The sequence below is a fragment of the Denticeps clupeoides genome, chromosome 6 (assembly GCF_900700375.1).
Source record: "Denticeps clupeoides chromosome 6, fDenClu1.1, whole genome shotgun sequence".
Taxonomy (NCBI): domain Eukaryota; kingdom Metazoa; phylum Chordata; class Actinopteri; order Clupeiformes; family Denticipitidae; genus Denticeps; species Denticeps clupeoides.
Genome location: NC_041712.1, coordinates 15,602,917 through 15,626,242, shown reverse-complemented (window position 1 = coordinate 15,626,242; position 23,326 = coordinate 15,602,917). Strand labels below are relative to the sequence as shown.

Below are 23,326 nucleotides of genomic sequence, written 5' to 3'. Positions count from 1 at the left end.
AACAGTAGCATGAGAACAATCCATTAAACCTCCCAATATTTAATGCAAAACACGCTGAATGTCATTATATCCTAAATATGAACAGTAATAAATCATCCTATTAGTGCTTATTATGATGGAATATTTCTGCACAATACCTTTGACAGTTTTTACAAATGTGAATATCTTAAGCCTGGCTGTCATAGCGTGATCTTCGCCATGCAAATGAATCTGCAGGCATTTCAATTATGATGCTTTTACATCTGCATCTCCATAAAATATATAAATAAATACCCCTCAGAGTAAGTTTGAAGCGAAATTGCATATGCAAAGGATGACACCTCTCAATGCAATTTCTCCTCAGATGCAGCCCCCTTACACTTTCCCTTGTATGCTTTCCCACCTTTACTAGCCACCTTCATACTTGTGCCTTGCACTGTTGCATTTTGTTATGTACATAATTCTGCATATCATCTCAGGCGGAGGGGCTATTAAAACCTGGGATTAGCTTGTCAGCGCTCCAGTCCCGCTATGGTTGATTAAACTGGAGAGGAGACTCCATCCTTGACGCCCAGGAATAGAAATGACAGCCATTTGCTGCTACATGACAGCTCTGTTTTCACAATGGTATTCATAGCGCAGCCGCTCGCAGGAGAGCGGCATGGCTGTGAGATCTTGAGTTAATGTAGGAGCCAGAAAGTCAGGCTGAGGCTGCGGGAGCGAGAGACGCAGGCAAGGGAAAAGATGGAAAGATGAGAAGACGCATGGTTAACATCTTGCAGACATGAAATGTTGAATTCATGTTTAGTATTGACTGGAAGAACAGGCATACAGTATGTGGATAAAGCAACAGGTGTTGTTTTGAAATGAGGCATTTCCTATAATTCTTTCGGCATATTCTGGGCACATGTTCTTGGAAGTCATACTTGAAGCTAAAATCAAACAAGACTGGCAAAGTAAAAGTTAGTGATCTGTCACCAAACCACAAGATCTGTCACCAAACCACAAAACCAAAGTTTGAAAGGTTATGACAATAGATTTGTCCAAAATTCTCCATGTATTACTGACAGTGTTTTATTGACACATGGCAAACAAAGAATTTGCCTGATTTTCTGACCCCTACTAGACCGGCCTATTATTAATGAGTGAACAGATTTTGATATTTTTGACAGTTTAAAAATGTATTTTTCAATGCACATTTTCAAAGAAATCACCCATACACTCATACCGTATACATTTTTTTACTTCGATGGAAGTGAAATAGTGTTACAGAGGACGTCCATCACAATTGAGGTCTGGAACAGACAGCTTGGCTCATCAGCGATTCTCTGGCTGTCACTCAGCCCTGCTGGACCCTGATGACATGGTGCAGGTGAAGGTCTGTTATAATGATGCATCACTGGCAGTCGTATCTAGCATCGCTTAGGAATAGGAACTTTATTTGTCCGTGTGTGGTGCTTATGTTGGGTAGGGGGTGTGTTCATATAAGCTGCAGTACGGCTTCCTAATGACAGACGTTCGGCCTGTGCTGCACCGGGGGGGTGGAGGGACGGAGGCACCTTGTGCTCTCTGTCTCTGCCCTGAGTATGAATAAACATGTTTGGCTTTGGTAAAAACTCTTCATTAATAATGCAATAGTGACCAGCCATTCCAAACGAGTGAATAAATGAGGTATTCTGGTGTCCTCCAGGAGAGAGAGAGAGAGAGAGAGAGAGAGAGAGGGTGGATGTGACAGGGTTTACGTGGAGGAAGGCAGAGGGAGAGCGGTGTCTCTCTCTTTCGAGCAGCATGGTGCCAGAACAGCGGGAGGGCATGCGACAGTGTCACGCATTTCACACACTTCCTGAATTACAATGCGCTTTCGTGCACACCAACCGCCCAGCACTGGCAACTCACATGGGCACTGGCAGCGCCACTTAGGCCCCCGCAACAACCTTTCCATTCTGGCTCATACCTGAACAACTAGGATATTCAGAAGCCACACGCTCCCCGAGCAGGATATGAGGGCCTGCCAGTGGCTTCTTGATTCAGTGATAATGAGCTGTAAATTGAAAATGGCGTATTTATCCTTTTCTTAGGAGGGGTTGTGGGGATTTTTAATTCAGGTCTTCCGAACCATGAATAATGCATGACTTGGCTGAGCACAGTGGTGTAAGAGTGTGGATTAAATTTGCGGAACGTGGACTGAAAAAGGTGATGAGACTGAAAGTTGAATAATCTACAGCTCTAGATCTCTCATGTCAACACAATATTTTCAGATAATAAACCCAACACTATGTATGTATAAATTCTGAAATCTGAAAAAAAAACTCTACTAGCCAAGCCAGATAAAATAAAATGCATGCTCCACAAATGTATAAAGCTATAGTTTCGAATGATGCTCAATGTGTTTTTCCCAAAATGTTTTCTCTAACAGCAAAGCTTCTTCAACGGTGTCACGGTGGAAAAGATGGTAGCAACGGGAGCGGGTATTAGGCAGGAAATGATTAGCGATGTGCCACTTGACCTCGATGAAGAGACAAATAGCTACATTAGCACAAAGGGATTAGAGCCCCGGCATGCACCGCCTCACAAAACAGCCCTTTCCCCCAACAACAATGCTGCCAATTAGAGAACACGGGTTTGTGCCCCGGGAGTGACAAGATTCTTAAAAAGATTATTTAAGGACACTGAACACCATTAACATATGAAGGGTCACAGGGGTGTCAGTAAGTTGTGTCTAAACAGGGGTTTGTAATAATAATGAAAACAACTTTAAACTTTCATGAGTAACTATTTCTTTGCATGATGTCATGTGTCGTGTATTAGGCCATGGCTCAGGTGTAGCCCCGCCTACCGTGTCACAAAATAATTCATGGTCAATTTACCATTGCCCAAAGAGATAATGCGCCATGACATTTCTGATTTTCTTCTCAAATGGCAATTTTCTGTTGTGCTGACAGTTATTGCCAATAAGGGGCAAGCAACAAATTCAAATGAAAGCAAATCGCTGTTCCGGCAGTGACAAAGCTGAAATGATGACATATGAGTCAACCAAGATGTACCTCCAGCAAAACACAGACAGCAAATTTAATCACAGGATATAGATCCAGATTTGACTTTGGGGGCTAAAAGTCAAAGGTCACAAATGCATTTGGCAAAACCCAATCTGGAGGAAAACTACTGAAGATTGAGCAATATAGTGTGAATTGGTCCATCAAGCCATTCCAAGTGGAACTACGTTAAGTGTGTAGAATAAGCAGAGCAGAGGTAAGGTTAACTTATACGATCCCCCATGGTGCACTGTGTGCTCTGTCTGCCTCAATGCACCATTATTTTCTAGATTAGCTATTGGTTGGCATTGATTTTTTTCCCCATATACGTCTTCAATGAGTTCCACGGAGACCCAGCCTGCTGACCACTTCTGCCCCAGTATTGAGCTTGGCATGAGGGACTCCAGTGGTCTGACAGGGCAGTACTCCACTCGCTAAGTGTTTCGACACGACGGGAGAGGAGCCCCTCACCGAGCGAGACCCCCAGATAATTCCTCTTCTTCGATTCAGGTGGTGATGCGGCATATAAGTACTGTTCCAGAGCCGGCGAAGGATTTTCTGCCCACCCTCTTCTAACAGCCTTTACATGCAACCCAGCTCGTCTAAAAAAATATTGTCTTTCTCGGCTGACGAAGCTGAGAGACTTTTTTTGTTCCCTTTCTGCATCTAAACAACAAAGGAAACTAAAAAGAAAGAAGTGGATTACGCCGACGTGTGGCAGTAAGCGTGATCTCTAATCGGCGAGGGCTTTTCTGTCTGTCTTTTTTTTTTTTTTTCGACTGGGGAGGGGGTGGTTTGGCACAGCGCTGCTTTTTCATCAGCCCTCTATTAGGGGCTGGTGATGAGAGCCAGAGCCAAGGCAGAGATCACATTGCGACTGCCCGTACCCCCTCCCAAGCCTCGGCACTATCAATACCAAGCCACTGTAGAGATAAGCAGCTTATCTGTGCTACATTTCAAAAGCAAATTTACCTCCCACTTGCTATGCTCCGAATGCGCCGCCGTTCCTGCTTCTCCCGGGGCCAAAACCCTGACCCCTCCAGTACCACTATACTTTCTACTTCCATCAATCTCCCCAGACAAGCTGAGACAGACCGCTGCTGGAAATATACACCGAACATGACACTTCTGATTATGTGTCTGTAGGAAAGAAAGCCAAAAAGAACGTAAGAAAGGAATTATACGGACAGAAGTCTTTATAATTGCTTGTATAATGAAAGGCTCCAACTTCACAACCTATGTTCTGGTTTATTGATCTAGAAGGGACATTATGGTGAAACAGAACTAAATTGAGCTGTTTAACTGCCGCAGAAGAAGAGGTTGTGGTATTGATTGAGTCAAAGCAGCATATATGAAGGTATCAAGGTGAATTCACCTATCAGATCCCCCCCACACTCAACCACCCACACATTCAGTCTGCTCCATCATTACTGTGTCTGAAAAAGGGGGCACTGTGGGGGCTCCCCTATTACCCTCGCTATGTACCAGCTCTGACACACACACACACACACACACACACACACACACACACACACACACACACACAGATACATTCTCACTCTCTTATATAATGGCAATTTTGCCACATCATAACAGAAACATGCAGAAAGCATGTTGATGAGCATGTTTTTGGACAAACATCCAGAGAAAACGTGTTTTCTGTTAAGACATAACTTCATACACCGCTATTTTAGAATTCTTACAAACTATTTAAAATAACCTTTAATGTACATTTTTGCACAGTCATTATCCTTCAAAAGTAACACTTTAATTTACATCAGCTATCCTTGTTTAAAAAAAAAAACTTGTGATACAAGACGTCACTAAAGATAAAATCTTACATTAATGTATTGTATAGGGTAATGACAGCATTAATAATTATCTTATCAAACTGATTATTACCACAACATCATGTTTGGATATCTAGTTATTTTTGGATTTAAATCAAGATTTGTACAAACAGGTAAAATAATTATAGCGACATAAACTTAAATGAAAACTTTAGTGGATGGAGAGACCTGTCCATGTCCCCCAGCACAGGAAAATCTCTGCTATTCATTACTCACCATTGAAGCTGAAATTGCCCCAGTCCAGCAGGGAAGAGTTGAATGTGGGGATGGAGGAGAGATTGAAGAGCAGTTCTGTGCCGTTGGAGAGGTCTCGGATGGTGTCTGTGAACAGGTTCATCTGGAGCAGGGTTTTGATCAAATAGCGCAGCATAATGCCTTGTGCTGCCAGAGGAACGGTGTTCCTCTGCTCCTTCTGTCAGTCTCTAGCCTGCTCGCTCTCCGCCTCAGCCAGGAACCAGTGAGTGCCGCTTGAGGCAATTCAGGTATTCTGATTTCTCTGATAGAGCCACTCAGTTTTCCACTTCCAAGTGCTCCTCCTTCTGTCTATCTCATAAGATATGGAAAAAGGGACTTATTCTGCGAAAAAGCTGCTGAAAATGTCCAAATGTGTCCAAATGTGGAAGCTGTAAAAAACTTTTGTCATTAGCTGTCACACTCCAGATGTAGTCTCACTGGGGGGGACCCCTCTTGCATTGTTCAGGTCTTCCTTTCCGGAGCGCATCACATTCTTCCTCCTGTTGTCCCTTTGTTCTTGCACCACATAACTTCACACAGTGGCCACATGCACGACAAAACACCTCGCTGGTGTTAAAGAATCCAGCTATCTGGTGACCCTTTCGAATCGCTGCTCTTTTTGCCCCTCCCCTCCCTCTAAAGCGGTCTCTCGCTCCCTCCCTTTCCCCCTCCCACCACTCCATCCCTCCACTCCTCCTCTTCTCTCCCCATCCAGGCTTCCTGGAACCTTGTGATGGGGTCCCAGAGGGTCCCAGTTAAGAGAGAGCAGGTGCTGTCGGCAATAAATGTTTAATTATTGGATTAATAATCTTCCCTGGAGGGGGGGGGTCCGGGGAAATACACTGTGACTGTCTTAGCACTGGCCGCATAAGAAACCTGCCATATATATTCCGACCATAATGGATGCACGCACATGCACTAAAGTAAACTAACATGAAAAACAAAAGCCCCGATGTCGCGGCTTACGGTCTCCCAGGGATGATGTTTCAATCATGGCATCATCCAACAGTATCATGTGAGGAGATCTCCACGAGACGCAAGGAATCTCAGTAAATCACGTTAAGGCTTAATTCTCTCCATTGTGCACTAAATCATGCTTGTTTGGTCCTTCATCTCAGCAATTTGTTTTAGGTAATTAATAGGTATTTAATTAGTCAACTGCAAATGCATTCTCCACCACACCTTGCAGAATACTGAGCTACGTCCCAGTTAGCACTTTGGTACCCAAGTGATTCAGACCAGCAGATGTCCTTTGTACAGAACGTTCGGAACAAAAAGTGATTCATCTGGCCCGACATCATGACAGCCGTTACACATTCTGGGATTTTTGGCCATCGTATGCACCTGTCTATTTTCCATGGGTTGAATCTACTGAAACTGAAGGTAAACATTAGTGAAGAACAAAGGCACCTTCCTCACATACTGGGAAAAATGGCCAGCATTTCTACACATTCCCACGTACCAGAAGAGGCATGGGAGAAGGGGGGGGTGTAAGCCCATGCCTTGGTCTTATGTATATGTATGTTTAGGATGTGTGTGGTGGGGTGGTCCAGAGGGGTCCCATGTGCCTTCACCACCCAAAGTGACAGGCACAGTGTGACTCCCATTAGTGTAGCCCTTCCCTGGGACGTCCCGCCATGGCTTGCAGACAATAGCAGCCTTCCATGCTACAAACTTGCCGTGACGACCCCCATCTCCCATGCTCGGAAGGGAGTTTGCCCATGTCCTCATTTTGCAGGGTTTTCCATTCATGAGGCAGCTGTGCCAGTAGACCCTCCTCGGGCCATTTATGAGTGGGCAATATGGAAACTGTATGGGCTTGCTAGGTTGATTGATGGCGAGTTAAATCTACGTTTGGACCCCTGTGTGTTTGGGCAAAGCATCATACCCTCTCAGCCATGGCTTTTAAACATGGTGTAAGATGAAGTTACAGCACTTGAGTGGAAATTGACATATCATTTCACTGCTGTTAGCTGAACAAAAAGCTGAAGAAAAGAGCCCACCTCATCTAAACATGTAGAAAGGTAATTGCTTTATGTGATGAGAGCCCTTGTGAGCTTCTTATAGACACATTGCCATAAATTGCAATGCATAGAAGGTCTAAGACATCATCTTTGCCAATTAATTGGATTTCAAAACAAGATTCAAGATTTTTATTTGTCACCTGCATAGTTATATGTCACAGCAGCACAGTGTAGGAAGGACGCAAGTGCTCAACTGAAACACATGGATTTAATAACAGGACAGGGAATATAGCAGTAAACGTACCGAGTGACAGGAATGCTCACGCAAGGACTGGACACATTCAGGATATATATTATACTGACATACCAGTTTTGACAATCAAAGTAATCTGGAACACGAAAGACATGGAACACCAGGAAAATCTGGCCTGGGTGCCAGGTGAAGTTTAGGTCATGAAGTTAGGTCATGAAACAAACAGACAGTGTAATGTAGGGTAATTTATCTGATACCCTTTCTAGTTCCTAGATACAAAATACCAGAAAAACATTGTCCTAATGACCTGGAAATGCACTCATTTGCTGTCTGGTTCTGTATACAGGATACAGTTTCCTTTAGTAACAGTTTTGGTACAAACCCAGAGAGGTACTTGAGGTTTTTGGTGCTCCTTATTTTGAATGTGGGATACAAAAGGGTTTTCCCAACTCACATAGCTCTCACAGGAAAACATTTAATGTGTGCACATTGGTTAAAAAAAAAAAACTATATTCTCATAATTTTGCCTTGTAACAAACAACAATTTATCTTTGTATGTTTTATCTGCTATAAAACAAGTGTAATGAAATGTCTAGTGATAAAATGTGTTGTAGAGACATATGTAATGATCATCTAATAATCGTTTATTCTCCCTCTTGCCCCCCACAGCAATTCCGTAGGTGGCATTATTGTTCTCTAATGGCCTGTATGCTTTGGCACATGACCACTCATTCTCTGGGTAAGAGCAGCATTCTCGCTCTGATAACCTAACAACGGTGACAAATCAAAACTTTATCTGGCCCCCTTGGGCCACACAGAGAGAAAAAAACATGCCACCCTAGACAGGTTGAGTGCACAGCTAGGAGATGTTGCTCAGAAAACAATTGCTGGTTTGAGTCACAGTCTGGCCGATAAAGGCAAGCAAACAGGCATCTTTTGTTTCACTGAAGCATGGAGGAGTGTGTATCTTCTATTTTGTTGGCTTCGACACAGCCTCTATATGTACAGAATGGTGAGGCACAAAGAGGACAGGCGGAATGAAATGAATGTTTAGAATGCAGCGAGCTGTACACTGTCCAGTTCTAAATTCTCAAAGGCCAGGGGCAGTGTGGCAGAAAAATTGGATAGAGCAGGAAAACCAGAGTGGAGCGAAATGGTCTATTACTCTGAGAGGAAACCAGACCAAAAAATCAATCAGTGTTGTCACTTTTACCCCCCTCGCCTCTGATCGCAACCTTTTTCATTTTATGTAGCTCCCAGCATGACGTCAAGATCTGACGGAATCAAAAAAAATTTCTGGCCAAAAAAAAAAAATTTTTTTCCGGCAGCATATGTTTAAGCATTCATTTGCAGACATTGTTGAACAGTCGCATGAACTGCGCCTCTTTTTCGCTGTCTGGTGCTGTGAAAAGTTTCCTCAAACAGCCACGTTACAGTTAGTGTTCAAGGGGAGATCAATATCCGAGTTCTAGACATCCAGTCTTATTCCGTACCTGCTGTAGAATGCCGCAATCGAAGTCTCATTACAACGACAGCTTCCAGCCACTGGAAACAATTAGTCTGACTCAATTAAAACTAAAGCACAGAAATGGCCAGATCATTGACCAAATTTTACATTCCGTAAAGGGCCAGCACACAGGAGAAAATGGCTTTATTTACCCCCACCTATTGCTTGTTCAATATAATAGACTTGTCCCTGGACATTAATATTGGTTTTGTTACAAGATAGACTTTATCGAACTCCTCTCTTACTTGAGGGGTCACTGTAGCTGTCATCGCAATCTTTAGGTCAGTTTTAAAAAAGAAAGTTTGTTCTTCCAAATGGAGCACACAGTAAAAAGATAATGTGATTTATGGAGAAAATAATCAGGGGGCCTGTTGACAAGAGGGGAAACAAACTGCAGTGCAACACACACACACGTACACACATCAAAGATGTATCTTTCTTGTCTTTGTAACTAGGCAACAATAAAAGGAAAAATGCATCCCTGGAGAGATGTTTGCTGGGTGCTGTGGGTGGTTTTAAAGGATGGACAGCTGAGCGGGCCGGATGGTCCCAGCATGCCAAGCTGTGCCCAGGGAGGCCAGTGCAGCTGTGCCCGGGTCTGTCTGAACAGAGCCGGGCTGATGCCGAGGCTTCCCGCCGGGGCTCTAGGACTGGAGATGAGGGGAGATGAGAGCGGACAGACGTTGGGGCCAGGAGGCAGCGGCCCCGGCAGACAGCTGGTCTCAGGGCGGCCGGGGCTCCAGGTGTGCAACACCGCTGTGCTGGAGGAACTGCCTGCCCCTAAAGCTGGATGAGACAGCGCCGTCGGGTGAAGGCGCTGGTAATTGGGCCACTTTTTGGCACTGGCACAAAAGTAGAGATGACCCTTGGCTGGTAAACATTTGGCTTCCTTTGTGATTAGACGGATGCTGGGCTGCAATGGCCATATGCTTGGTGGCATAATTGGTACGATGTTTTTCCTGGGCACCCTCACATGAATAGGAGCATGATGACCACGTCCATGTTTAATTCCTTTGAAACAGACATTGCCGAGACATCAAGGAGACGTCAAAGTAAATACCACAACTGCCCAATTATGCCCAGACGCCGCTGACATGCTCTCATCTTAGCGGGGCACCTAAGCAACTGGAATGGGTGAAGCTGACATGTCCAATATGCTCTGTACCTTGGGAATTTGCTGATCTCCAGAGTGTGCTGAGGGCAAGGAGGGCAAGCAAGTTAAACAACCCCCCCGTTTCCACCAACGGTCCTGACTCCCTAAACCTAAAGCAAACTCTGAGTAATCGCTCAACAAAGGAACAATTAGCCATGACTCTATGGGTATTAACTCAGGAAACACACCCCTGCCATTTGTACCCTTTAGGTATTTGCATTTTCATGAATAATTTTTTGCCAAACAGCTCTATTTTGATTAAAACAGGAGGAAAAGGGCTAATTTTCAGAAAAAAATGCGAAGTGCTCATTTAAATATGCATTAGACAGTCCTTTTGCCTGCCCCCTCCTACATGCAAGAAAATGCTAATCAAGCAAGCCCACAGACCATGTCTCCAACACTTGGGCTACTGACCTGAGGGCTATCTTTTCTGTGTTCTCAAGGCTTAGTGGGTCCTGAACAAAGCTGCTTTGATAACTTCAACTTGAAAAGATGGCCATCACTTAGAAGAGGGGTTCACATTCTCGCAATCAGTGCATCAAGACTTGAGTAGATTGGAGTCCATTCTGAAAGAACACTATAAAAAGAAATGGAGTCATAGAGGAGCAAGAGGTTGTGCGGGCTATTGATTCTAAAAGAAAGATGAATTATTTGTTATCTCTGCCATTTGAAGGTGAGAATCGCAGTCTTCTGATTGCTTTAAGACTGTGATATTTGCTATCAAACGGCACTTCTGAGACCAAGCGGGAAAGATCAATTGACCCCAGTGAAAAAAAATCTGTCTCTTTGTCTTTCACGTGTTTTCTTAAATCAATTTCACACCAACTTTTCCAATAGTGTGCAACTTCTGAAGATTCTGATTTGCAGTCTGATGGCCAGGTTGCATGGCCAGGTTGAAATTGACAGCTCAGTGGAATTCTGCAGGCATACAATTTCACTCACTCCCTTTCCATAACCGCTTAGTCCAATTTAGGGCTGCGGCTGCCAGAGCCCCTCCTGGGACACTCTGCTCAGGGAGGGTGCGTGGCCAATGCAGTACACACTAACATGCACACACTATTCACTCAAACACTCACACCGATGGACGGAGTTGCCAATTTACCTATTGTGCATGACTTTAGATGGGAAGCCAGAGATTACCCATATCAACACAGGGAGAACATGTAAACTCCACACACACAAGGCTCGAGCTGAGATTCAAACTCATAACCTTGGAGGTGTGAGGCTATGTCGTTGACCCACCACGCCACCATCCAGCCCTGTGCATACAATTTACAGTCCAAAAATAGAAAATGTCATTTCAAGCTTAAAGAATCTACTTCAGAAAAAAATCTACGCAAGCACCTCACACCTCACCAGCTACGGACACAGAGCCACAGCCAGACGAGGCTCAGCCTCCCAGCCTTGATGAGCTGGGTAGGAGTGTAACAGGTAGCATCCCCAGGTGCTGGAGCTTTATCGGGGTCGGTAACCCATCCTGAGCAGAGCAGGCAAAGCTGCGCTTAATTAAGCAGAGAGGGGACTCTCATTGGACCGTAATGGGGCGTTATGTGGCGCCAGCACTGAGCTCGGTTTTTTGGGGGGTAGAGGAGGAGGAGGACAAGGAGGGGGTCTCCTCATTTTTACTCTGCATTATGGATTTCCCCATCTGGCAGTGCGATGGTTGATGCACCAACGGGCCAGCTTAAACAAAGAGGGGAGTGTCCGTTATCACACGGTGAATTACGGTGCCCGTCGCTCTGCTATTGTCTGACTGATGGGCTTCACATTCACAGCTGGGGCAACCCCAAATTGTTCTTTTATACTCTTTTATTTCCCCTTACTGAAGCCCAGAGGGGCTGGAGAATGATTAACAGACAGCAAAATGAGGTGGACTCTTTGTTATCCCGCCTTTCTCAATTTATTTTCCTCATTTTTTATCCCCCTCCCGAATGCAAACGTTTGAGCCTCGCTTGGTTAACTGTGTCTATAGTGATCAAGACCTGGAAAATTAGTAGTTGCTCTGCTGAAACCGAGGAGCCCCTCCGGTCATTTTCCAAACTCAGTGTGTAGATGTTGGCATGCATCTTGGTCGCACACTAGTGAGAACTTTCTTCAGATAGGGAAGAGTTGAAAATAAAAATATATTTTAAGGTTTATGATGTGGTATAAACTAGAACATACACTTTTCAGGTGTGTAAACGTCTGACAACTAACACACTCGTCAGAGAACCCAGATGTAACAGACCCCACTTATTACCATTGTGTCTCTGGGAGACTTTAGTGACCTGTCCCTGTAACTACTGATTGTAAGTTGCTCTGAATAAGGATGTTTACTAAAATGCTATAAATGTAAAACTTGGACTGTCTTTTAAAGCTCATTGGTTTAATTGAGAATTGAAATTTTTCAAATGTATTGGAGGCCATGGTGTAAGTTTTGTAGTGTAATGTTATGTGTTGTGGTTTCTCAAAACACTTGCTTGGGGAACGTACAGAAGTATGGTTAGTTCACAGTGCCTCAGAATAAAAAAGCATGAGCTGAGCCTGACCTCCACGTGGATGTGTCTGATGTCCATTTTGCAACCCAGCGCTGTTCCTCAATGGCATGGGGGAGGACCGGGCGGGAGCCGAACAAAGCCCTCAAATTAGGCTCACCCACCTCTTAACATATACCAGCTTGATGGAGTTAGATGGCAATTAGAAGAAGAGGAAGCTGCTCTTTTATTACTTAAATGAATGAAAGATTCGGCTGGCTTGTCTCCAACCCCTGCTGCTCTTCTCCAGGTCGAGCTGAGACCAGCCGTCTTTTAGATCCTTCACACTAAAGACATAATAGTTCCGGTCCTGGTCCTGAGCCAAACAGCGTTGACAAGAAATGACAATATCAAAATAACATGGCACACGTTTCCTGACAGTGACCTGGCTCTGGTATGATGGCATGAGACCTGTGTGAGCCCATAATAGCCAAGGTGCATAAAATTCATGAACAAAAAAATTCAAATCATATCATACATTATCCATCATATTACCATTGTTTCCCATAGCAGAGTTGGCTGGCAGTTTGTTAAAATGGCTGCAATCGAATCAGTGGCTGACCATTATGAATGAATTCATGCAAATTCCGAATGCAAGTGCATTACACAACAATGGTTCTTTTTTTCTCACTGGCACAGTAGCACAAAGAGCTGAAAGGCTCTGGCATGAGGCCACAATAACAGTTTCACCTTCATTCCTCTGTCACCAAGGCCACCAAACACGTTTTAAAAAATTTCAGGACTTCACTACTTTGTTTCTTGCTGGTTTGTTTCCTTGATTGAAAGACTCGTGTAGCTGTTTCACGTTCACATTATTGACACGAACAAGACAAGAAGTCACTGACCAATCAACACACAGCAAAACTCTGCTGAGATGTAATAAATGGTATTTTACAATCCTTTGTTACAACAACAACATTTAAGTCTTGTTTAGCCCCAAAATCACATACATTATGTCTCAATGGTTTTGACAGGTCCTGCAGTCGACTCCCCCCACTCTTTGACTTTTTCTGCACACAAGGAAGAATTCCTAAAAACACAAAAAAACTGGATAAAAAAGGAGAAAGGAGTGAGTGCGAAAGGGACCCCCTTCCAGGGCAGCATGGCATGTAATAGATTTCAGAGCAGGGTTGGTGTTGATTTGTCTAAGAGAACAGTCCAATGGGTGTAATACATAAGGTTGGTATTAAATTAGTCCACAACTGGCTCCCATGAGCTTGCTGACCACCATACCTATGTTACTTCATGTCGGTCCAACGTCAGGACTGCACCATGCACCCCTGTGCTCTGTGTTGTTATACCATATTTAGCCTAATTGTGCCTCCCTTTCATATCTATCCTTTCAATTCAGTCCATGTGATGAGTGCTTTGTGTCTGTGTTTTAAACTCTATGTGAAACTTTCATGCCATTGGTTTCTTTGTTCATAAAGAGTAATGTGAACATTTTGACCTCATCGCTTCAAAATGGAACACTGACCTACTCAGGCTTCTTCCCTCGGCCATGCCTGATTTCAATGCAGTAACATACAGCAAAGACGAAGCAATTCAAATTTTACCTCACAAATCTCAGTCCATTTCTATACAGCTTTAAATTGGTTATCATTGCACAAAGAAAGACACACAGTTCAAAAGGAATTGGCCATGAAAAGAAACAGAGAATGGAGCGAGATGCATGTTAAAATGGATGGTACAATGGAAAGCACAGTGAGGTGCGTGTATGTGAGCAACGGCAAAAGTCTTTCATGGAGGGAAATGAGGGACATTGACTACACCCACAAATGCACATTTGACAAGCTGATTATATCATACGAGGGACACAGGGTATCGTATTCCCTTAACCCACCCCCACCCCCCTGAGGACTGCATTATACCACCAACACAATACTCACGCATTCACACACAATGACAAGAGCCCAGTAATTAGGTGGGGATCTTCTCATAAAGATAATCATGACATCCCTGGAACAATTTTATGCACTATCAACTCACAAAGGGGCATGATGTGCCAGGCACTTTCACAAAACTCTAGGTTACTCATAAAATAATGGCAGAAAAGTTTGCTGAACGGTTGTGAAATGTTTTTTTATTACATTTGGGCATCAATTTATTTAGGAGTGTCTGCGTTTGTGTATTAAGATGACATTATATTTGTTTCTGCATAAGAGCAGAAGACTGCATCAGATAATGAGTGATAGAGTGAACGCTTCATGTTCATGCTAAATTGATGAATTGGTGGTCTCCATCTGTAAACTCTAACTTGCAAAAAAGACATTTTGTTTCATGTATTTCATCTTTCACACTTGGATATGTATCGTGTTCAGTCTAAGTTTGGAGCAAACAGAACCGATCACTAGAATAGATCACAGCTGAAGCTTTGTTTGCACGTTTTTATTATAGAAAGGGCAGTTTTCAAAAGTCCAATATGCAGAACACATACATTGGGTAGACCATTAATTGTGACCCTTTTTTCTATTAGTTATTGTATCCTAGCTGAAGTGGACCAAATGGGGGAAAAATAGGTGAATGCATAAAGTGATTTTTTTTTTTAATAAATATGCAGCATAATCTATGTGTATGAAAATGTCCATGCCCAGCCATGACTGATTACTGATCATGCAAAGAGGCAGCCCTTTAATTAGCCAGTCATTCCCAAGGGGTGCATTACTGAGGGGTGAATCTTTACGCTCTTTATTAGCACATTTTAATATGGGGGTGAACAAAGTGGTTCGGGGTTAGGCAGTCTTTTCCTCAGCAGGCCCACATTTATCCTGCTTTAGGGGGTTGCTGGTTTTCCCCTTGAATATGCATGGACTGGTGTGGCCTGGTCCCCAAGAGCATCACATGAGACAGTGTGATGGACGACATGGCCCTGGCATCATCTGGGGCCTCTGGTAACAAAGGACGGGATCCCCTCAGACCTTGGGCCCTAACAGGAATTAATGAAGTGCCCATGCAAATGAGAGACATGCCAGTACTGGGACTGAGATGTGGCCTGAGAAAAGGAATCTAGGCTGGCCAAGATCACAGAAGTGCATGATGCTAAGCACATAGGGTGGCTGTCATAAGAACAAAGGTCTGTTAGGCCAATTCATTGGGACCTAAACAAAGGCAATAAATCAGTGTCAAAATCTAAGTCAAATATAGGACAAAAGACTTAGTCTAAAGTCTTAGACTTAACACTGCTCTGCAGAAAAATCTTTTCTGGAATCTAGTTACAACTATGGTGTCATTAGCTTACATCCAAACAGGTAAAGAAATTATACAACACCAAAACTATATACACAAACTACGAACAAAATAAATTAAAGTAGCCATTGAAAAACCTATACAAGACTGCACAATTCTTGATTACATGGGAAGGTGCATGGTTAAGATTATAAGTACATTATGTGTTTAATTGTGTCCAATTATAAACATTTGTTTGGTAAATGTTGTTAATCATTCAAAGAACAGTTATTTTCACAATCCCATACAAGGGGAACTGGTTTTAATAAAATGGTTAATCCTCTCTGTTCTGAGATGATACAACATATGTCATCACTGGTCATTGTATTAAGGGGACAGGTTTGCGTGTTTTAATATACTGTAACTGGATTCCGATGTAAAGTACAATTAAATTGTCACGGTTTCATTATACAAATTATTATGCAGCCCTAAAATGTATCTCAGTTTGTTACTCCAAGATTCCTACATTGTTTCAATGGGTTGCAGTGTCAGGGGGTAAAGTTTTTAACTTGTTTTAAACCCTCTCCTGCAAATTTGATATTTTATTTGAAGACGGCAAAGACCACAAATGCACAATGAGGGACAATCAATCTAATTTAGTCACATTCTTTTCCCTAAATGGAATGGCTCTGAATGAACAAAAGTACAGCACCATTTTAAATTGGCAGTTTACTGAAACACACGTACACAACCCACTGCATTTGCATCAAAGGCTAAAAGTAACCAAAAGTAATCAACAAAAGGCCACAATATCCATGAGGAAACTTGTTCCTTTTGGAGGGGAAATGAAGGAAATGAATAGAGGGATTTCAAAAGAATCAAGAGATGCAGAAAAACAAGTGCTCCCTGACCTTTCCCAGATCATTTGAACAAGCCCTCCAGAGGGCACAGGCACGTGGCAAAACGAGACTCTCAGTGACACTGGAGCAACCAGAACATCTAATCAAAATGGGGATTTAGAGGACCATGCCGAAGCTTATAATGAACCAACACAAACCCGCATGAAAAGCTGTGGGTTTGGGTGTGCTGTGGCTACCGGGGTTTGCTTATTTAAGGGACCACTGGGATAGGTAGTTCTGAGACACTCATGTGTGGAACCATATTTGGAGGGGTTTATCGTGCAACGTTAATCAAAGGAATGGGTGGTGGGGGTGGGAGAGGGGAATCCAGAACCCTGCTGGGCATCCAAGCAGCCCCCTCTGCTCCCCACCTCTTTTAATTAGGCTCACGGCAGGGGCACCACCCTCACATGCAATGCTGGCCCTCCCTCCTCCTGGTCCTCCTTTACCGCTGTTCAATCGTCCTCCTCACTACAGTCCATCCCGTAGTGGCCAGTGGGTTACAGAGGTCATGACCTGGCCAGAATAAAGAAGATGTCTAGAGCGGGGCAGTTCCCCGATGTCTGATTAAGTCAAGACGTTGATTCATGTTATTCTGACCAAAGGAATACATGGATATGAAGCTGTAACTACATGTCCAGCTGCAACCAGGGGACGTGTCCTCTACTTTTGGTATTGGACAGGTCTAATGATAACGGGAATCTTTCATTAGAATAAAAAAGTACTTTGTCACCTGTGACATTATATAAAAACTATATCAAATGGATTCTGATTGTGACTCTGCCCACTTTTCGACACAATAATTCCCACTGACCATCTGCCTGACACCCAAATGTGTTGACATTTGGTTGAAGACCTTTAACCTTGCAGGAAAATGTCATGGCACCAGATTTCACCCTCAACACAAAGACTTCTGAACCCCCAAAGAACGGACACAGAAAAGATGTGACAGGATGGGGCCCATTATCCATCAGAGATGATTCATTGATCAACATTTTTAATATGTTACCTTCTGACACAGTGTTTCCTTGCAAAGTTCCGTCCTTATTATGGAACTTCCAGAAAACATTACAAAATACTAGGACTAGCAAACATACTAGCAAAATACAGCGACATAGAACAACGAAGAAGACCCTTTATCCCTTGTAGATGGGACCAGACTGAAATAACTCTCTGTGAAGCACTTCCAGACTTTATTGCCATTATCAATCATGACCACACAAAAGTGAAGAGACAGCAGGAGGGCCAATTTTCACACACAGAGCAGACTCATTATGAGGGTGCAGAAAGGTGCCAACTGAATTGCTGTCAAGACTGACTGAGGTGATGTTGGAAATGACACGCTCTGATCCATTTCATAGTTCTCAATCACATTACTATGGACTTTACCACATTTTATGGGGAATTGAAGACATCTAAGGTGTTATCTATTGAGGCATCCATTAAAGGTAACCAAAAGGTTCTGGTGTTTTGTGCTAGTACTTCATTTCCAATGAGACATTACATAAGCCTATTTCAGATAGCCAATTCCAGTCCAAGAGCTGCTCACAGATCTGCAAAGTGTCTCAATAAAGGACAGCAAAAAAAAAAAGTAATTTCCATAGAAAACAAAGAGAGCAAATCTAATGGAAGTGGCGATTCCTTTTTAGAGCAAGTTGCTATTAGCTGGACCACACCATTAACCATGACAGCGGTGACAGTGCTGAAAAAGATCTCTTTGGTCAGTGCAGCTGCCGGGGTTGATGGCATATTGAGCTGTGGACCTCGCAAGGGGTCAGGGCTTCTCCCGGGGCACCAAGTCTGGCTGCAGCTGCTTCACACCTGGGCCCATAGGGGCCAAGGACCTGTCCGTATGGGGGCCACCCACCACCCACACTGAGGAGTGTCCAGTTCATCACTCTCATGACAAATAAATCCTAAGAGCAGACATTCTTCATCGGGGGTGATAGTTAATAACGCTCCATCCTTCTCACGACCATCATTTCTCAAATTTCTTTGACAACCTTGAGAAAGCAGTAGAGTGCACTTCAATTCACTCTAAGTTGCTCAAAGCTACTTTTAATGTCTGTATAAGAGACGTGGTAATCAATCATATTAGCAGAGAGAAAATAGTTCCTTTGCCCAAAGGGATAATACTGATTTCAAAGAGAGTGTGTCAGTTAAGACTAAATCAGTAAAGACAAATAGTTTACGGTCATCCCAAGATCCATTTTAAGCATGAGGCAATCCTAATTTTGTCCTTTTTTTAAAAGAAGATTTTCTATCTAGTGCTGCCCTACTATTCTACATTAAATAACAATTTTAAATAATGTTTCTAATATTGAAGCAGTAGAATTTGGTGTTATATTATTTGTTAGATTTCAATTGCTAAACATATTTGAAATAAATAAGTTTGGCAAAAATGTCATAGTTATAGCCTTAGATCCCAATGCCCAATGGACATAAAAATTATGTCAGTGTTCAAACAAACATTTAGTAATTTTATTTTAGGATTAAATATTATTTTATCATTGATTCCTCAAAAATCATTGTGTAAAAAGACCTCGATCCAAGGCCTCCAAATCTTCCTAAACCATTTATTCTTAATCACAGTAACAGATGCCAGAACCCATCCCAGAACATTGAGCGCAGGGTGGGGACTAACCCAGGGTGGGGTGCCAGCCCACTGAATGCACTCACACACTCGAGCCTACAGACATGAGTTGCCGGTTAACCGAGAATGCATGACTTTTTACGGCAGAGGATACGAGGGTTCAAACTAAACTCGAAAAAATGAAGTAATCTGTCACACCTAATATTTTAGCATTGACTTAATGTAAAAAAAACAGGTTACAGCAGGTTTGATGGGTTTACCTACATTAAGGCAGTGCTAAAATATAAGATGTGACAGATTACTTCATTTTTTTAAGTTTAGCGCATGTTCACTTTTAACAGTGTATCGATGCACTGAATAAAGTAAACCGTAGCTTTAGTTTGTTTAATGTTTTCTTCTCATTACAGTAGTTAAAAATATATATATTAGTTTGCTATTTTAAACTAAGCTGTCTAATTTATGCTTATGAGTAGATTTTTTTGTTTAATATAATGCTACTGACAGCAGGTTTGTTTTGTTTAGTCACATTATGGCAATATTAGGTCTGACATATTAGGTGTGACAGATTAATAAAAATTTTACATTTTATCCAGTGTTCACTTTTTTTCAGCCTAGATGGGTGACCATCACGATTCACTGTGGTGACCCCTATCAAGAGTAGCCAAAGGAAGAACAAGAAATCTATCTTTCTATCCATCTTGGTCTGGGAGCTGTGAAGTGGGAGAAATGGGAACATATTATCATACAGATATTTTAACAATGCACACCTTATTTTTCCTTAAAACATTCCACAGTCAGGGCCTTCATTGTACTTTAGCTGCAGATAAAAAATTGATGACCGCAGTTTCATTACAATATCATTAGACAGCAATTATCTGCTCCTTGATTTCCTTCATAAGAAGTTAATGAAGTGGGGCTGCCCAGTATTCTACATTTAAATTTCAAAACTCAGGATTGTGGGCTTATAGAAGTGAAGCGTGCAGCACTTGCAATTAGGAAGTAAGGGACGGCTGAAATTGATCTAGCCAGTTTTTTTGGGGCACACCCATTCTAGACTAATAAAATCTCAGGCTAACCTTGAACTTGGATTCCCTCACTGCTCTCAGCACCACCCCCTTCCTTTGAGATGCAAAGAGGCATGACATGACTTTGGCCCTGACCCAGTTACCTGACTGTTTGGTTATCGACAGCAAGAGATCAGATGTTTTCAGCCATTACACCACTTCTCATTAGGCTCTTGCCGTCTCTGCGTCAGCCTAATGAGACAGTGTTTAATGAAAAGTTGGGCCCCTGTGAGGGTTTGGTTGATGAGGGTGCGCGTGTGTTTTGGGAGCCATGCCGTATTACCCCGACGTCTGACTGTGGAACAACACCTGGGCCTCCATCGCTTGGGGGACATTGGCTGGGAGGGGTGTGGTAATCCCTCGAGGGGCTGGAGGAAAGGCCTCAGCTGGGAAGGCTGCAAAGGTAAATGCTCATTGGGACAGGGTGGATGAAGGGGCCTTAATTTTGTCATTTCTGATTGTTCTTTTGGGTGGAGAGGGTGTCTATTGTTTGGAGACATGCAGGAGAATTCAAAACGACAGCCTCACTTAATTGGCTAAGGTCTGCCTAGCCGTATGAATTTATTATGGCATGTGGTGCCATTTTAATTTATCTACTTATGTATTCTCTTGACACATCCAGCTTCCTGCTGGAGAGACACACTGTCATGCTCACCAAGCCAGTAACAGAAAAATAACACATCTGCATTTATTTGTTTGGTTGTCTTTCAAAATAAATGTTTTCATTCCCCAAATTTAATAAAGAAAAGTCAACTAACCTATTAATGATATCAGCCAATGTTCACTAATGTGTAGAACAGGCACAAAGACACGTCTATAAAGGCCTATAAGCACTTGGGGGATTTCATGACATGAACTGAAACAGTTGATGACAGAACCGGAATATTCTGAGGCAAGTTACTGGATGGAGTGTTTCTATCATGGACCTCTCGAGGCTGAATATACTTAGCCCAGCGTTGCAGATGCTGCAATCAGCAGGGCTGGTGAGTGAACCCAGTCATCATTTCCTCCACTGTGATCACTGGCTGTGAAGCAACGAGATGAAACCTAATTCAGGGCACACTTCCTAAATTCTGATGATTCTCTTTACAGGCCACGTCTTCATCCAAACGTTTCTGGACAGCTCAATTCTATCATTACATGTTTTATCATTACATGTTCTATGTCTTCTATGTATCATGTTCTATGTTCTGTCTATGTGGGAGGGATTTTCAAGTAAGAATTTCTTTGTGCTCTGTACGCTGTACTTTGTACATATGACAATAAACTTCAACCTCAACTTCAACCTCAACCTTTTAAATGCATCTGAAGGGCAAACTGAAGCCAAAACCTAAAAGTGGGCTATCGGGGTGGGGGGAGCAAGGCTTTTGGGGACAAGTGCAGTGGGGATGTTCTTGGCATTCCTCACACCAATAATGCTTGAGCACAGAACACATCTGTGACCCGATAGGGGGGATCAGCATGGACCCTGACAAAAATCCATCTACAAAATGAGGACTAAATTGCTTGCTGGCATGAAAGGAAATACAAGTACTGCTTTTGAAAGGAGTTCAGGCTTTAAATTTTTTACAATTAAAATGAAATGTTTTTGTGTGCCTTATTTTGTAATGGTTAAGAGGCAACATGCACCATCTACTGTATTATGCATGCATTTTTATATACTTACAATGTAGACAGAAGACTTTTATAATGCAGCCTTCAAGCAATGAGAAACAGAATTAAAAGTTACACCTAATATACATCGCTATACTACACCTATATACAGTATATCAAGATATATTGCTTCTCTCCTAAACATATGTATGCATGCCATAATTCCTTCATTAATCCTCAGCTATGGCACGGCATGTCATTAGGGCCTTAGGAGTTCCCCAGCATCCAGTCATGAGGACCTACTTCACATAAATATTGCATAATGAGCAGAAGGATTGTTTACATACATTAAGTGAAGGCATGGTGCATTTAACTGCACTTTTTTATTACACATTCTGACCTCAGAATTTTGATGCATGAAAAAAACGATATATAAATGGCAGATGGTTCCTAAGGCTTGATAATATGCATGTCACTCACAACAGTCTCTACTGAGCTGATGCACCTGCACTGTCAAGGTCTTTAAAGGTTAGTCTGTCTACTGCATTCCCTTCTGTAACCTTTTCCAGACACCAGCCTGCTCGGTTGGAAAACAAAGGTGGTAGAATTAGGTCAGGACAATCTCATTGTTCCCTTTGTCCAGATTTTGACCTTTCTACCATAAAGAGTCCAGTTGCCCAGCAGTGCATGGGTGGAAGAGCTCATTTTGCAATCAGCTGTCAAATTAATGGCATACTTTAAAAGTCTAGTTCCAAAAGACTTCATACTTTTAGGTGTGTCTGCATGCCCTGCTATGAAGAATATTGTATTTTGTACAACAATAGCATACATAAAATATAAACATAAATACTACCATACAAATTTATGGTCATTTTATATGGTGTTCTGTTGCCTTTTTTTAAGAACAAGAAGAATAAGCGCGATTTTAATTATACTTGTAGAAATGAATAAAGCCTTCAATCTGGTTAATTTAAATGAATCTCCGCCTAGTGGAGGTTTGAGGAAAAATATTAATTCACTCTTCACTCTTTTAAACACAAATCACAAGATTTCCTACATCAGATAAACATGAATGAACATACATTTTGACTTAAAAGGATTCGGCAATAAATCTAAAATGACATATATATTAAAAGTTACAGCCACCCTAAATAACTTTTATTAACTTGACTAATAAATTTGGTGGCCAGATGTCGCCGGAGAACTAATCAACAAATGTTTTTTTATTTCATATGTCCACATGTGTTCGTGTGGGCTACAAACTCCGCCTAAATGTTTCATTTCATTTCTAGCTGAGAAGGATGAGAAGCCACCTCAGACTGTGCGCTGTGGGTACTGTGTTCGTCCATCTCCGCCAGATATTATTTGGCTCACTAGTCAAAAGGAAATAAATTATGCGAGAAATAAAAACAACTTCTTGTTTTTTTATTAAGGACATGATATATACGTTTTTTTCCGAAACGCCCAAACGTTGCTTATAATAGGCGGAATTGGCAACACAGCTCACACGGTTCCGACCCGCAGGGG

At 42.5% G+C, this 23,326-nt stretch overlaps 1 protein-coding gene across 2 annotated transcripts in view; it reads right to left on the bottom strand.

Annotated features, from left to right (window-relative positions):
- robo3 (roundabout, axon guidance receptor, homolog 3 (Drosophila)) overlaps positions 1–5,641 on the bottom strand; it is a 103,947-nt gene extending 98,306 nt beyond the window's left edge. The window contains exon 1 of one of the 2 annotated variants that reach the window (XM_028982789.1): positions 5,078–5,641. In XM_028982789.1, coding sequence (XP_028838622.1) covers positions 5,078–5,231 — 154 coding nt within the window. In that variant the 5' untranslated portion in view covers positions 5,232–5,641. The remainder of the gene's footprint in view (positions 1–5,077) is intronic. The other variant, XM_028982790.1, reaches the window with a different exon arrangement.
- Positions 5,642–23,326: the final 17,685 nt, after the last annotated feature.